The sequence below is a fragment of the Acomys minous genome, assembly GCF_964271855.1.
Source record: "Acomys minous genome assembly, chromosome: 2".
NCBI lineage: Eukaryota > Metazoa > Chordata > Mammalia > Rodentia > Muridae > Acomys > Acomys minous.
The window spans coordinates 140497612-140513669 of record NC_140484.1 but is presented as its reverse complement, the minus strand read 5'-3'; the positions used below and the strand labels follow the sequence as shown (position 1 = coordinate 140513669).

Sequence of the window (16058 nt, the reverse complement as noted above, 5' to 3'; positions counted from 1 at the left end):
GATCTTCAATGCACTAAGACTCCCCCACTTCTGCCTCCTGAGGCCTAGATTAACTGGCCAACATTAAGTGTGAGATTAACCTCCTGGCGAAGTTTGTTTTTTAAGATAATAGAAAGAAAATGGTGGACTTAAGATCCAATAAGAGAAAATTAAGTCAAAAGTTTTCCTCCAGGATTTGGCTGTTGGCCTACACAGGAAGATGCCGGCTCGGGCAGGTTTGTACCACTGAGCCCTCTCTGCCTGGCTCCTACCCCAGAATGGAAGCCACCCCTTCCACCCAGCGCAAGCGTATGACCAGAGCCACGCACAGCACTCTGGCCACCCTTAGGAGGAGCATTGGGGACAGCCCTTACATCTGAGGCTTCTTACACCCCAGGCCACCATCTCTGTCTCTGAAGGACTGCTTTCCTGTTCATCATGTGGGATCCTCCCCCTCTTCCTTGGCTTGCACCTGCCTTCCTCAAACTGCCCCCCCCCCCCCCCGTGAGAAGTTGATACAGGCTCCTGGCTAAGCAGAGCCTGAGAGCAGTGATGGTGGAGACCCCTGCATCATTCCTCAGCTTCCATCCAGCTCCACCAGGCACACGGAAGACTCCAGGATCAGAGAATCGTACTTTCCAGTGGGACCCTTTTCTCTTTCTCTTTTAAATTTTCATTAGCTTCCATTCACTGTATAACATAACAGGTGTCATTATGTCGCTTCATACATGCATGTGATGCACTTTGATCATTTTCACACACACACACACACACACACACACACATTGTCTCTTCTCCCACTGAGACCCTTTTCTTCTCAAAGCTTGCATGAACCGGCTGAAGGATTAAGCTGAGTGGCCCCCACATCCCTGGCAAGGACTTTGGTCCAGGCGTTCATCAGGTCCCTGTCGTGCAAATGGACCTCAGAGCTCCTCGAACCCTGCAGCCTATCAGCTGCCCTCTGGCCATCCTAGACAGACACCCTGCCCTCCTCCCCTCTCAAAGCACTAGCACCTGCCAGGCCACTCTTGCCAACGAAAGCCCACTCTGCAGATGCCAAGTAGAGTTCAGTACCAGCTGCCCCATCATGCCTGGCACTCAACCATTTGCCAACTGAAGCCAGCAGGCTTGTAAGGCTTAACTGTGAATGTGCCAGCATCGGTCAGCTAACGATAACAGCTTATCTTGTTACACACAACACCCTCTAATGAGAGAGTCAACAATTGTCCCAGTGTTAGAAAGAGCTAAACCGGCACCAGTTTCAACAAACAGCAACTTTGCACAGCACCATGGCCCCTCCAGAAAGGAAGCCCAAAGCCACCAAAATCCTCCCTTACACTAATAAACCTGTTCCCTCTTCCTGCCAGAACCTCAGGGCAGAACCCATGTCACAGACCTGAGCCTGTCGTCTCCATAAATGGTCCTGAGGATGCCACGCACGGGCGGGCGATGTGCTGCCCGTGCTGCCTGGAGCTGAGTCAGTGCAGGAGCAGCTAGCTGAGTCCTCCCTGCTGCGGCTGGGGTGGGAGGTCTCTGCTTTGCATATCTGTGAGCAGGAAAAGTCTGGGCTGGAAATTCTCCTGCGAATACGAAATGCAAATGGAAAATTTCCAAAAAGCCCTAAAGGCCTCAGGTAATGCCGATTATCCAAGGCAAAATGGATGTAGGATCACCACGTCCTGGCCCTGCTCCCAGCCTTCACCAGAAGAAATGCAAGCAGCCGGCACCGCTGCCCTCCTGGGCAACAGCACAAGATAAGCTGCTCTCCCTCTAATGCCCGGGCTCCTCTGAAAGCCGAGCAGGGAATGGTGATAGCATCACCTTGGCTGCTTCCGGAATGAACCCCACTTTAGGACCGATGGGACAATAGGGCTCACCTCATCAAGGGGATTCACCTAGGCAGGCAATGCTCTGTCCCCTCATGCAAAACAACCCTCCTGAAGGCAGCCTATAAGTCAACAGGGAACCCAGAGCCCAGCAATACCTCCTCCGTCCCCTCCCCCTCAAAAAAGAGGAAAGAACTATGAACTGCTTCCTCCTTGGCCAGGGAAGAACAGAGCCCAGAGTAAGGGCAGCCCCAAGACAGAAGCAGGCAGCAGCAGGGCTGCCGGCTGAGGCTGAAAGTCTTATCCTACTGTTCCTTTTCTTCACGAAAAGAATCGAGCTGGCACACGCCTTTAATGCCAGCACTTGGGAGGCACAGGCAGGCAGATCTCTGAGTTCCAGGGCAGCCTGGTCTACAGGGCCAGTTCCAGGACAGCCAGGGCTACACAGAGAAACCCTGTCTCAAAAAAGAAGGGGGAGGAGGAGGAGAAGGAGGAAGAAAAAGAAAGAGGAGGAGGAGGAGGAGGAAGGAGAAGAAGAAGAAGAAGAAGAAGAAGAAGAAGAAGAAGAAGAAGAAGAAGAAGAAACACACACACACATCACTGGCCAACCTGACAAGCTCTGCCAGACTCCCTTCAAATACACACTTGACTACACTCGCAAGTACACATACCACACTCACAGACAGACACACCCCTCACCTGGCCCACCCGAGCTCGCCCCGCCTCTGCCTTTGCCTCCTTACCCCTTCTTGTCACTGCTCACAGTATCTTCCCAAAGTGCACACTGGATTCTATGACTGTCCCTTCTTAAGTGACCCACAGAGGACAGCACAAACACAGAGCTCTGTGTGTGCCCTGTCCCCAGGCTGTTAGGAGCACCGGGAGGCTCTGAAGAGACACACAGCCTTCCAGTGACTTTGACAAACTGTGTGGCTCTAGGAAATTCCCCTGAGTGAGATGGCTATTTCTACGGTGCTGTTGAAATCCTGGGGAGAGGAGTCCAGAAAGGACAGGTCAGTTGTTTACCAGGAGGCTAGCTGTACCCTGTCTTGGGCCTGAGTCATCGCCTCATGTCCAATCGAGAGGTTGTGCCTTGCTGTTGCTGTGCCCACACTGTAACGCCTGTGAGCCCAGCTCAGGACTACCCAGCTGACACATGACTCGCTGCTGCTGGGCTTCAGCAACGGGGAGATTACAATCCACCTGTCCACACCACTGTCCCACAAACAGTACAGACAGCAAGTGACACACAACCTGGAAGGAGGGCAATGTTTTTTCACTAACTAACTAACTAAATAAATAAATAAATGATTCGATGTGCTTAGTGCATGGGGGAAGGAAAAGTTCAGCAGCTAAGACTGCTTCTTGCTCTTCCTGAGGATCTGCATTCAGTCCCGCCATGTACCTCTGCCCTTTGGAGACACAGACAGACAGACAGACAGACAGACAGACAGACAGACAGACAGACACACACACACACACACACACACACACACACACACACACACACAGAGAGAGAGAGAGAGAGAGAGAGAGAGAGAGAGAGAGAGAACACACACACACACTTGTTGCTCTGTCAAAAGACAAGTGGAACAAATCATTCTCACTCTTGGCATTTTGGGAAGGGGCCCTCGTCTCTAAGCCCAACACATTCAGGTAATCTTGTTCTCCACCTTTAATGAAACTCTAGATAGCCTAAACAAAGTACATCTGTAGAATTCCAAAGGGAAGACGAGCTGAGAACACAGTGTTCTCTTAATAGGGATTCCCACACAGTTTCTACTAGCAGATAAGTCACGTGACAAGCCAGCCCTGCAGTAAAGAAAGCCACTTAACACATTTCACTGGCAATCCCACCATGGGGAAAAACACCTATTAATATCTCGTGGCATCAGAGCTGGGAAACGCCTTCCATGGTCTTCAGTTTCCAATCCAGAGAAAGCTGCCATCCTGAGGGCCAAGCTAAGGGTGTGAGGCCAACTCCACCTGGTCCTCACAGGGCAGTGAGGAAGCCCTGCTCTGATGACAACGGTGGAACAATGGCCAAGGGTCCTTTAGAGCTAAATGAACAGGGGGGGCAGCTCTGTCTCAGGAGGACCAGCAACGTGCAGGACCTCACTGTTTACCTTAATTAAGACTGGCGTATTGCTGTTACGTGTGGCCCACATGCCTCACTGAGCTGAGAAGTGCTTATCCCCTGCTCAAAGCCTGTGTGTGTGTGTGTGTGTGTGTGTGTGTGTGTGTGTGTGTGTATGTGTTGTACACATGTACATGTGTGCTCACCTGAACATGTGGAGGCCAGAGGTTGATGTCTGCTTCCCACCCCTCCTCCCCATACTCACACACACACACACACACACACACACACACACACACACACACACTTGCTCTCCACCTTATCCTCCTGGACAAGGTCTTTTCACTGAGCTGGTCTCTGCTCAGCTAGCCTGGCTGAAGCTTCCAGGATCAGACTGTCCTACCCTTCTGGTGCTGGGGTTATGGGGTAAGCACGGACACCCACTTTTTATGTGGGTTTTAGGTGGCTATGGGGTGAGCACTGGCATACCTACTTTCTATGTGAGTTTTAGGCTCTCATGATTGAGCATCAAGCACTTTATCCACAGAGCACCTCCCCAGCATCCTCACTTCCTTCCTCATCCCTCCTGAATGGATTTCAGGGTGCCCTATGACAGCAAGACCCAAGGATCGTGGGTCTTGCATCTCCTACTCCAGAGACCAGGGTGTGTTTGCTTTTATCACTTAATTGCCCCTACACGGCAGCAAAGGCTGGAATCAAATTAGGTCTCATGATGAAACAGGCCCCTCTGCTCTCTAAAAGCAAGGCACAGGCGTGCCTAGAGGGGCCATTTCCGTCTCCTCTCTGAGATGTGTGTGACAAGGGTTGGGCACTTGGTAAATATCACCTCCACACCTATCACCTGTCTCATTTGTGATTATATCCCAGTGCTAAGGCACTCTGCACACACACACACACACACACACACACACACACACACACACACACACACGTTGAATAGATGTTCATAAGACAGCAAATGTCTGAATGGTCTAAGCAGAGGTATTCTCCCTATGGTGATCTCAGCAGCCAGCTGCGTGTATGATTAGGAGCATGGACTCAAGCCAGACTATCCAGCTTTGAATCCTGTTCCGTCACTTATTTATGTGGCCTTGGGCAGATGATGAAACTTTCCGTGGCTCTTTTATTCCCTATAAAAGAAGAGTAATAAAAATAGCAATGCCATGAGGTGCCATGATTAATCCGGCAGCACATGAGAAGTGCTTAGGCTCACCCCCAGCTCGGCACGTGTGTTTGGCAGGTATTATCTGTCAGCATCATGCTCTTCATCAGCGTCACGAGATCAGACACAAGAGAGTCCAGCACGGAAAACGGATGTGACTACGGCTCCTGCAGACACTGGCTCCTTTCATTTGGCATTTACCAGAACCCATGGCAGAGCTCTCCCAAGTCCCTGCCTGGGTACGGGGGGAGACAGAAGCCATGTTTAAATGTGAAGCCAGATTAGAATGAGGGAAAGTCACACTCTCTGTCCTTGCTACTTCTTAGTGACTGTGCTCATCCACGACCCCAGCCATCAGCCTGTGCCCTCACCAGTTCCTCATACCGTGTACTAAAAGACAGAGCCATTGTCTCTTGTCCTAGAGCTGCGGGTCAGTGTGTGGAGAAAATAGGAGGTTAATATACTTGGCAGCAGTACCAGGCCACTCAACTGCTTTAGGGGGAAAAGTATATTCCTGCTTAATTTTAAGCCTACCTTTCACTTGCCCAAGATACTGCCAAGATCAGAATTGACTAGAGGCCATCTGAAGAGTAACCCAGCAAGAGAAACAATAGGAAAAGCAAGCATTTTACCTCAAAGAACGTGACATAGGTGAGAGCCTGCTCACCTGTACCCAGGATTTCAGGTCTGAGGCTGGGCTAAAGAGGAATAGGTCCGAAAGGTCATAGAGTCTCCCACCCACCCAGCTAGAGAGGACAGGGTCCTACCAGCATCTTCAGAGCAAGCCAAGTCCCTCCAAGTTGCAACCTGGACAGGCCAACACACCCAACCCTACAGTCAACACTCCCACAGGTGGAGCTGATGATGGAACTGGAGCCGATTGAGGCTCTGTGTGCCTGGGTCTCACCTACACTCAGCATTGGCTCTGTATCCATGGGAACCACGTATGTCTTCTTGGCGGGTCCCTTACTCAGGCCACAACTGCTCAGGACCACTTTGAACCTAGCGCTGTCAGCTTTTACTTAGCAACTTTGTTTATTTCTCACCAAGGCGCTTCCAACCACATACAGTTTGGAGGCACTCTAGTCAAGAAAAGTCTCCTACATCACAGGCCTCTGTCAGCCTAGACCAGCCAGCCATTAGCAGACCTGCTCGCAGAGCAGCTGCAGAAAGTTCGAGGGTGGAACCAACCCACAGGAGCACAGGGCTGCCTCCTCCCTTGCCCAGTAACTGCGGAGGTAAGAAAGGAGCCTAAAAGGACTCGTCACACTACCATCCCGGCTATGCTAGAAGTCCACCCCGGCCGAACACAGCCCGCGGCTCTCAGGCACCTAGAAACTTGTCCAGGAGCTCTAGAGCCAGCATGTCCTGGGTCTTTTAATTTCCCTAATTATCGCGAATCTGATCTAAGCCAGGAACCCAGGATGTTACAGGCTCACCGGAGGCGTCTGGAGCTGAGGCCACGGCTGGGTTGGGAAAGGCGGGTCGGGGAACAAGCTCTGGGGGTGGGCGCCGCGGAGGTTCAGGTCTCTGAGCACGTAGGGGACTGGACGCAGGGCGCCCGCCCAAGGTCAGCGGCGCAGCATCGCGCGCACTCACCGGGTTCGGAGGGCAGGGCCATGCGTGGGGAGGGGGGGCGGCGGCTGCAGGGCTGTAGCGCAGGTGCTGCGCCTGGTGGGGCGCACAGGGCAGCGGCCGCAGTGCACTGACGCCTGCAGGGCCGGGTACGTGGAGCTGGACCCGACCAGGCCGCGCTCGCAGCCGGTGCCCACCCCGCAGGAGCCGGCGCCTGGCAGGGACTGAGCTGAGCGCGTTGCGCCAGGACCCGGGTGGCCCGGCAGAAAGAGCGCCGGCGGCCTGCGCAGTGGGATCGCACACTACCTGGAGGACCCGCAGCTACCCGAGGCGCTGGGCCGCGCTGCCAGCAGGAAACCTATGCACCGGGGCGCGGTGGCCGCCCTGTCCTCGGCCGGAAGCGAGCCCGGCTCCACCCGGGCTCCGCGGGGCCGCAACACAGTCCGGGGTCAGATGCCAGCAGGGATACCCGCTCTGCGCCTTACTACTACCAGCCCAGCTGCAACGCCGCCGCCTCAAGGTGTTTGTCCACCTCCTTTCCCCCTCCCAACGAGAATTTTCCCCAGAAACGAGATTCTAGAGGCTCCGCTACTCTCCTGGACACTTATTCTCCGGAGCTAAACCGACCAGCCAGTATTGGTTTTCTGAAGGTGTGGGTAGGGACCCTTGAATCACCATCCTGCCCCCTCCTCCCAACACACACACACACACACACACACACACACACACACACACACACACACACACACACACACACACACACACACACACACACACACACACACACACACACACACACACACACACACACACACACACACACACACACACACACACACACACACACACACACACACACACACACACACACACACACACACACCCCTTCCCTTGCTCTCCAGCTTTTCTGCAGTCTGGTTTCTATGCCCGCCCTCGAAGTCCCAAATGACCTCCAAGTTGCCAAGGCCAGAGGGAGCGGTCTGTGTACCCTGGTTCACCTCTCCTCAGTACCGGAGCCTGCTGACCACGCCTTCCTTCCTGGAGCACAGCTCCCAGAGTTAGCACCCTGTCCCTGCTGCCCTCGCACTGGCACGCTGGTTTCCACAGGCTTGGGTGACTAGTTTCTCAGCCTCTAAGGTCTGATTTCCATTATGCTGCTCCTGCTCCAGTGAGTCTCATGATTCCAGCTCCCGGGATCATTCCAGAAGCTCACTCAGAGGATCCAGGCCCATCCCCGTGGTTTTAATAGCCTCTTGCCTGCTAATAGCTATTGAACCCCACCTTAGGCCCAAGATACTCCAGAGGGCGCATCCAAACCAGAGGTTCCCAGACTCAACCCCTAATGGCTTGCCTATGTTTCTAGTCTTGGACAGGTGACATCACCAAGCACCCACACTTTAAGCCACATTGGAGATACATCCTGGACTTGTGTCTCTTTCACCAAGTTATTGCCACTACGTTTTTTCACTCATTTCACGCCTGCCTCATTTAAGCACCAAATTTTATTCTTTCTACTTCGTAGCTGGATGCTTACAAGTCTACTTATTTATAAATGATACACACATGACTGCTAATATACACTACATAGCACACTAAAAAGTGTTAAAAGGTGTGATAAAGATGAACCAATAGTTAATAAAATAAAATAAAATAAAATAAAATAAAATAAGACAGGGCCTCACTATGCAGTCCTGGCTGGTCTGGGATTTGGTAAGTAGACCTTCCACTGCCTCTAGAGTGCTGAGATTAAAGGAATAGGCCAGGACACCCAGAAAAGTATTTTCTTTTTAATGAATGGTATGCAGCATCTTTTTCCTTCCCTCTTTAAAATTGTTTGTGATCTGCTTGGTGAAAGAACTGTGATTAAGCTAGTTTTGCTAAACCCTGGTTTAACAGTTAATGAGACTACAGTATGTGTGTCTAAGTTCAATTAATAGCAGCAGTTGGCTTAATGGTTACTGTTTTGGGTTTTTTTTAAAGATGTATTTATTTTATGTGTGTGGATGTTTGGCTCCCATGTCTGTGCATCCCTGTGTGCCCGGTGTCTGAGGAGGTTAGAAGAGGGCGTTGAATCCCCTGGAACTGGAGTTGTGGGTGTTGTGAACCACTGTGTAGGTGTTGGGAATACAGCCTGGATCTTCTGCGAGAACTTTTTTTAAAAATATATTTTATTAATTTATTCATATAACATCAATTGTTATCCCATCCCCTGTATCCTCCCATTCCTCTCTCCCTCCCATTTCCCCCTTACTCCCCTCCCCTATGACTGTGACTGAGGGGGACCTCTTCCCCCTGTATATGCTTATAGGGTATCAAGTCTCTTCTTGGTAGCCTGCTATCCTTCTTCTGAGTGCCACCAGGCCTCCCCATCCAGGGGACATGGTCAAAGGTGAGGCACCAGAGCCGTGTGAAAGTCAGACCCCACTCTCCACTCAGTTGTGGAGAATGTCCTGCTTGTTGGATAGATCTGGGTAGGGGTTCGAGGTTTACTGCACATATTGTCCTTGGCTGGTGCCATAGTTTGAGCAGGACCCCTGGGCCCAGATCTGCCCATCATAATGTTCTTCTTGTAGGTTTCTAGGACCCTCTGGATCCTTCTATTTCCCCATTCTCCCATGCTTCTCTCACCTAGAGTCCCAATAGGATGTCCTTCCCTCTGTCCCACTTTCCTGGTAAGTGAAGACTTTCATGGGACATGCCCCTTGGGCTAGTGTCCAGATATAAGTGAGTATATACCATTTGAGTCTTTCTGCTTCTGGGTTAGCTCACTCATTATGATCATTTCTAGTTGAGAACTAGTACTCTTGACTGGTAGCCATCTCCCCAGGCCCCTGGCTTCTCTTATTTGTTTCCTAAGAAGATTCGCCACACAAAGATAAACAGAACTCTGTCTTTGCACTTATTAAATTATAATTCTGCTTAAATAGCACCTCCCAACTTTGCAGATGTGAAGTGCTTAGGAAAACTTCTGTCCCTGAAGTCAGTATTCTCGGTGAGGGTTTCACCCCCTGTGAACATTTTAAGATTATAAAAAGTATTCTCTGGGTGTGGCCATGTCTAGTCTGGACTGCTGCCTGGAGCCATGTTGACATCCAAAGACTGTGCAGAGCTGGCCCACCTCTGACCAGCTGCAGCACTTGAGAGAGGTGCCCCCTACCCCCCACCCCAGGCAGCAGGGTGGCAAAGCAAGAGAGCTGGCCCTGGCTGTACAGGCACAGAGGAGCTGGTGGGCTGACCAACTCAGCTACCACCAAGGCCAGATCCAGGGCTTTGAACTGGCCCTCCTCAACGTCTCCCACAGAACTGCTGGAGTATGTGGAAGGGCCAGTCCTGCAGAGCCAAAGATGCAGAGTCTCCATGACACAACAACAGAGGAGGCTCTAGCATTGATGACGTCACAGAAGCTGGATGCCTTGAAGCAGACCAGTGCCTCATTGAAGTAAACATTTGCAAGTACAAATAAGTTTGAGCGAAAGAGTTTATTGTATGACATATGATGACACACCACAGCTTCCATGACGAGATGTTTTCTGTTTGTCTGTATGTTTGTTTTGTTTTCTTTGGGCGGGGTGTTGCAAGGGCAGAGGATAGAAGTATATCGACAGGGAGATGAGAGGGATTGGAATCCAAAAAGAATCAATAAAAAGTTCTTTAAAAAAAAAACAACAACAAGACAAACTATACTTTCAGAGCCGGGGAGATGGTGCAGTCAGTAAAAATGCTTTCTTGAAAGCATCAGGCCCTGACCCTGCACCGCATAAAAAGCCAAGGGGTTGATGTTCCCCCTAATCCCAGCACTGCAGAGGCAGAGGCAGGAGGATACCTGGGGCTTGCTTGCCAGCCAGTCTAGACAAATCAGCAAGCTCCAGGTTCACTGATGACTGTGTCTCAAAAGCTAAGATGAGAGCAATTGAGGAAGACTCCAGACCACCTCCGGGTTTGACACACACATGCAGACCCTGGTACACATTTCATTTTTCCATTGAACTTACATAACAGGAACAGTCCAAATGCCACTTTTTGTAGTGCATTTCTGTCATGTGACTCGTTTATTAAAATATCCCCTTTTTAAAAAAATCTCCCTTATCTGAAAGATAGTGTGTGTGTGTGTGTGTGTGTCTGTCTGTCTGTCTGTCTGTCTGTCTGTCTCTCTCTCTCTCTCTCTCTCTCTCTCATTCTGTGTGTGTGTGTGTGTGTGTGTGTGTGTGTTCCCATTCCCTCTTGTAACAGTTCCCATCAGCAGAGTTCAGCAAATTAGGGACATTTGCCCTTTCTGTTAACAAGACACATCTCCAAATTCCATGGCTATCAAGTTCTTGGCCCTGAGACGGTCAGTGAACTTCTGAGCAATAGCCGAGATTTCCTGTGTCCCCAGACATTTCATTATGAAGTGTTGTAAAGCTCCTCCTGTGTTGTAAGCGTATTTCTTAATCTCTTTACTGACACGCAGTGTCTTTGTTCTCCCTTCAACTTCACTGTGTCAGCTTGTCAAGGGAAGAGTGAGTGGTGGGTCTCACAGAGCAGTCTGCAGACAGCATGGGGTCCTCACCATGGGATAAGTCGAGAACACATCCTTATTTTAGAGACAGGAGTCCACAGATGTTATCATCAGGAAGCTTGGCAATCTGGGCAATCGGGATCTCTCAACAACTGTAAACTGCCCTGGATCTGCCCAAGAACAAGCCTTTCAGCAGCAAGACACGGAAGGAACAGGGGCTCAGGACTCCTTAACTCTCACAGCTGAACCATTCCCTACTGATTGACGCGTGAGATCTATCTCCCTTGAGTTGTTAATGCCCACGGGTGACCCTGCCAGGCTCTAATGGATATCGCCAATCCAATGGGCATACCGAGGGCCCTTGTAAACTAAATGCAGCAAAGACAAAATCAAGTCATGAATCTGGGAAAGGGACTGGCAGGGAGTAGGATTGGGGCGGACGATAGGGATGAGAGGAGTACCCAGAATGCATTGCATATGTTCAAAATCGTCATAGAGCTAACATGGTTAATAGAAGTCAAGGAGCACGGTATGCTGGTTAGCAACCTGACAGAAACCTGGACACATCTAGAAAGAGGGACTCTCAATGCTTCTATGAGATTGGCCTGTGGACAAGTTTATGAGGCATTTTCTTGATTAATACTTGATGTGGGAGGGCCTTACCCACTGTGGGCAGGGCTATCCCTGGGCTGGTGGTCCTGGGTGCTATAGGAGAGCTGAGCAAGCCATGAGAAGCAATCCAATAGGCAGCACTACCTTGTGGCCTGCACCTCAGCTCCTGCCTCCAAGTTCCTGGGCTGACTTGCCTAGATGATGGACTACAGGCTGAAAACCCTTCCCTCCCCAAGTTGCTTCTGGACATGGTGTTTTACCACAGCAACAGAAACCCTAACTAAGACACACGGCAAAGACAAGATGAACTATGCTAGCAACCTACACCCAAGCCTGTACCCCAGGGCCTGCCCAACACATCGTGTATCTTAAATTCCTTTCTTTGACTTTTCCACGCTGTTTCCCATATTCATTTCAATGCAGCGCCCTTCATATACAGCCATCTTCTCTCTGGACCAATACAGTCACTTTAACCGTGACAAACAGAGTGGCTGTTTTCTCCAATGATGCCACCTGACATTTTGCCTTTTACTCTTAAGTAAGAGCCTCAACGATTTCCATGGCTGAGGACAGGCCACACAAAGGCCTGAATTCTGTGGGCAGGGGTAGAGGAAGAAAAAGCAGAGCTATCTCCTAGAAACTTGTTGGCTCTGTCATCATCTGGCATTAGCATTGGTCCCTAGGCCTTTTGCAGGGAGGGCTCTTTCCAAACCATCCACCTCTTATGAGAACAGCTGTGGCAGAATCAGATAGAAAACCTGCCTGTCCGCTGCTGGGATGGAAGTCATTTGGAAGATCCTGCCTCCTTTACTTGAAAGCACCTGGACTAGGGTCCCCAAGCTCCCTTCTCCCCGCTGCCCGTGTAGGGTGGACATCAGACTGTGGGCTGAACTAGAGTGCCTATGTGGATTCATTTGGTAAATATTGACGTGAGAACTCTATAAACAAAAATACATATAGTTTCTTATTTTCCGTCTATGTTGCTGGGTCGTTCTGCAAACCCCACTCTAAAGACCATTGAGTGCATCCTTCCCCACCCCCCACCCCCAGCCTAGGCTCAGTGTGAACGCCACCTAGACAGCCTCTGCCAACACAGCCCCCTCCCCGAGACACCCGGCCCCCTGCCTTCCCTAGCAGCTGCCCAAACCAATCTTTTCTCCGTGCTTCTGTCTCCAGGGGATGACGTCCTGCCTCAGAGGTTCCTCTCCTCCAATGAACCGTCCCGCTCATCAAGCCCTTCTAGAGACATGGATGCCTCCAACACGAGGTACCCATGATGCACTGCGGGACTGAGGCTTGCGGAAGCAGTTTTAGACGCTAAGAGCTGCTTCCTTCCCACATAGCCATGCTCTCCCCTGGACAGCTGTACCCCCCACAGCGAACACTCTCTCTCTCTCTCTCTCTCTCTCTCTCTCTCTCTCTCTCTCTCTCTCTCTCTCTCTCTCTCTCTCAATCCCTCCCTCCCTCCCTCCCTCTCTCTCAAGATGGGTGTGGTGCTTCCCCAACACCTAGGATCTCTGCTTCCTTTCCCAGCTCCCTGTGCTAGAAGCCAAAACGCACCCCCTGGCCCCAAAAGGAGGCCGTAGGGAAAGTGCTCTGCTTCTGCGTGTACTTCAAGGTGCTTTGACCAGCTTCTGTCAGTTCTTAAGCAGAACAGCCTCGGGGCTGCTACTAATTGAACAGAGTGGACTGAAATCATGGCATATGCTCTGACGGCAGGGAAGAGACAGAGCAGCAGTACTACACAGTGGTTGAAGGAAAAACTGCCCAGGGCAGTGGTGTCGGCCCCTGCCATGGGAGGCCATTGCAGCCTCCCACACGCACCTGAGATGCACACTGATTCCTTCTGAGGACTTCAACTCCTTGGAGACAACAAACCAAACTGAGTGGCAGAGGGTAAAGTGATTCTCTCACTAAAGAACCAGTCTCTGCTTTGTGAGGCAGGGTTCTAAGAAGAAAACAGGCCAATCTAAGCACCTTAGACCTTGGTGTGGAGAATTAGACCCTGGTCACAAAGCACATGCTTTTGGGATTGTGACAGGGAGTGGGGAGGGGGTTCACAGGTATCACCAGAGAGCAGGACTGGGAGGGGAAGAGGGCGCAGGGGGGCTCTGTTCAGTCTGTTTGGGACAGAGATATTTGGGCTTAGGCCCCCCATTTCTCTCTGGATTGTACTGAAGGAGGTCAGTGCCTGGGGATTCGGGGCTGGAGCCCACAGCCCTGGCTTCTCCTTGGTCTGAGAGCTCAGAGGGTGTTCACGCTCTTTGGGGAACATGCCCCACACATATGGTTTCTTCGACAGATGAAATCTAACTAAATTAGGAGCCCCTTCCCCCATTCAAGAATGGCCTGTTGTCACTGCATTCCCTCTGAGACTCAATCCAAAATCAAATAAACAGGATCAGAAACCTTAAACACCTTGTTTATTTGGCCCTCCTTTCTTGGACCAGCCCTGAATCATCAGCCCTCAGTCTCCACTATCTCTGACTCTGTGGTTGAAAAGTTTGGTTTCTAATTCTAGTATGGTTCTCATAATGTTTGGGACTAGGGAGAGGGAAGTGTGTAGAACTCAAACAAGGCTAGGACCTTTGCTTCCTAGAGCCCTGCTCACCATATTGATCAGACTAGCTACCGTGCCACACACATACATATTCCCATTAGGCCATACGAATTCCCAGCATTCCTCCTTATAGTTCCAATCCTGGGCCATCCTCCTCCCCATGCTTGGCTCAGAACTGTGTATCTAACTATTCGGCAAACAATTAGAGAAGGGTTAAACAGAAGCAGAAGTGTCTAACTGTCCTGTCACACACTATTTGCATCACATTTGTGTGGCAGGCTCCAGAAGGCTGGCCGCTACCAGTCCTTCGTGTACATGTCAACACCCACACAATCCAGAGCACTATGGTTTCTGCCAGGGACACCTGGAAGAGGGCCAGCTTAGGTTGTACCCGAGAAAAGCATATGGTTCGAGCCCCTGAAATCCTTTAAGAATGAGGTTATCGCCTCACGAATAAAACAACTGTGGGTGAGGGAAAAAGACTTGCTTAAGACTTTGATGTGGCCAGGCAGTGGTGGCACACAGCTTCCACCCCGCACTCAAGAGGCAGAAGCAAGCAGATCTCTGAGTTTGAGGCCAGCCTGGTCTACAGGACGAATTCCAGGACAGCCGGGGATGTTGAACAGAAAAACGATGTCTCAAAATGGCAAACAACAACAACAACAACAACAAAAACACAAAAAAAACCAATTTGATGTGGTTTAGGGGTGGGGTGGGGCAGAAAGACTTTAAGAGCCTGAGGTTCTGGTGAAACAGTGTCTCTGTACAGGACATGTGACTTATAAACGCACAGCAGCTGTGTTTGTCAGCACTCGGTCAAGCCAGTCAACACTTCAGCCCAAGGGAGGGAGGGGGCTCACTAGCCCGGACCCCTAGTCTAAGAACTATTGAGGCTGAAGGCTGCATGGGGAGAGTCAGTTTTCTTTAAGAGTTGGCTAGCTGTGCACTGGTGGATGGCCCCACGTCCAGCACAAATTGGACTCAAAAGTCATTTTAAAAGGGAAGGAGGCATGAGTGGGAGGTTGGGGATAGTTCTAGAAGGAGTTGGATGGAGGAGTGGGAGGGTGAATAGGATCAAAATTCATTGTATGTATGCATGAAATTCCTAAACAACTAATAAATATGCTACATTAAAAAATTTGATGTGGGGCTGGAGAGATGGCTCAGAGGTTAAGAGCACTGACTGCTCTTCCAGAGGTCCTGAGTTCAATTCCCAGCAACCACATGGTGGCTCACAGGCATCTATAATGTGATCTGATGCCTTCATCTGGCCCGTAGGTGTACATGCAGGCAGAGCAGTGTATACATGATAATAAATAAATAAATCTTTTTAAAAAATTTGATGTGATAAGGGCTAGGGGTATGGCTCAATTGGTAGTGTTTGTCAGCAAGCACAAAAGCTGGGTTAACACAGCATTTACTAACCAAGTGTAGGCGTCACATTCCTCTAATTTCACCACTTGAGAGGTGGATGGAGGTAAGAGTGTCATGAGTTCAAGGTCATCCTCAGCTACTAGTGAATTCAAAGCAGCCGGGATGCAGGAGGCCCAGTCAGGGAAGAGAAGAAGAAAGGAAAGAAAAGAGTGAGGGAAGGGGAGAAGGAATCAATTTGATACAGAAAATAAAATACAAAAAACAAAAACAAACAAACAAAAACAACTGAGGAAAGTAGGCATAATGGCACAGGCCTATAAACCCAGTGCCCAGATGATAGAGTTCCAGGCTAGCCTGAGCTCACAAACCAAGAC

General features: G+C 50.4%; 2 protein-coding genes across 12 annotated transcripts in view; one reads left to right on the top strand and one right to left on the bottom strand.

Moving 5' to 3' along the window:
- Window positions 1-7786, bottom strand: part of AMPD3 (adenosine monophosphate deaminase 3) — a 46160-nt gene extending 38374 nt beyond the window's left edge. Inside the window, exons 1-2 of one of the 11 annotated variants that reach the window (XM_084768332.1) lie at window positions 6947-7033; window positions 1376-1559 (exon numbers count right to left, since the gene is read on the bottom strand). In XM_084768332.1, the coding sequence (XP_084624458.1) occupies window positions 1376-1394 (19 nt within the window). In that variant the 5' untranslated portion in view covers window positions 1395-1559; window positions 6947-7033. Of the gene's footprint in view, window positions 1-1375; window positions 1560-1856; window positions 1942-2548; window positions 2806-6504; window positions 6637-6664; window positions 6916-6946; window positions 7080-7590 lie in introns of those variants that run through there. The other 10 variants (XM_084768330.1, XM_084768329.1, XM_084768333.1 and 7 more) reach the window with 10 other exon arrangements.
- Window positions 6685-14144, top strand: LOC311578724 (uncharacterized protein; the record flags this gene model as incomplete). The annotated part of the gene is made up of 3 exons (XM_084748752.1): window positions 6685-6727; window positions 6888-7160; window positions 12927-14144. 3 exons carry the CDS (start codon window positions 6685-6687, stop codon window positions 13025-13027), a joined length of 417 nt encoding a protein of 138 aa, XP_084604878.1. The 3' UTR covers window positions 13028-14144.
- Between the last annotated feature and the right edge of the window lie 1914 nt (window positions 14145-16058).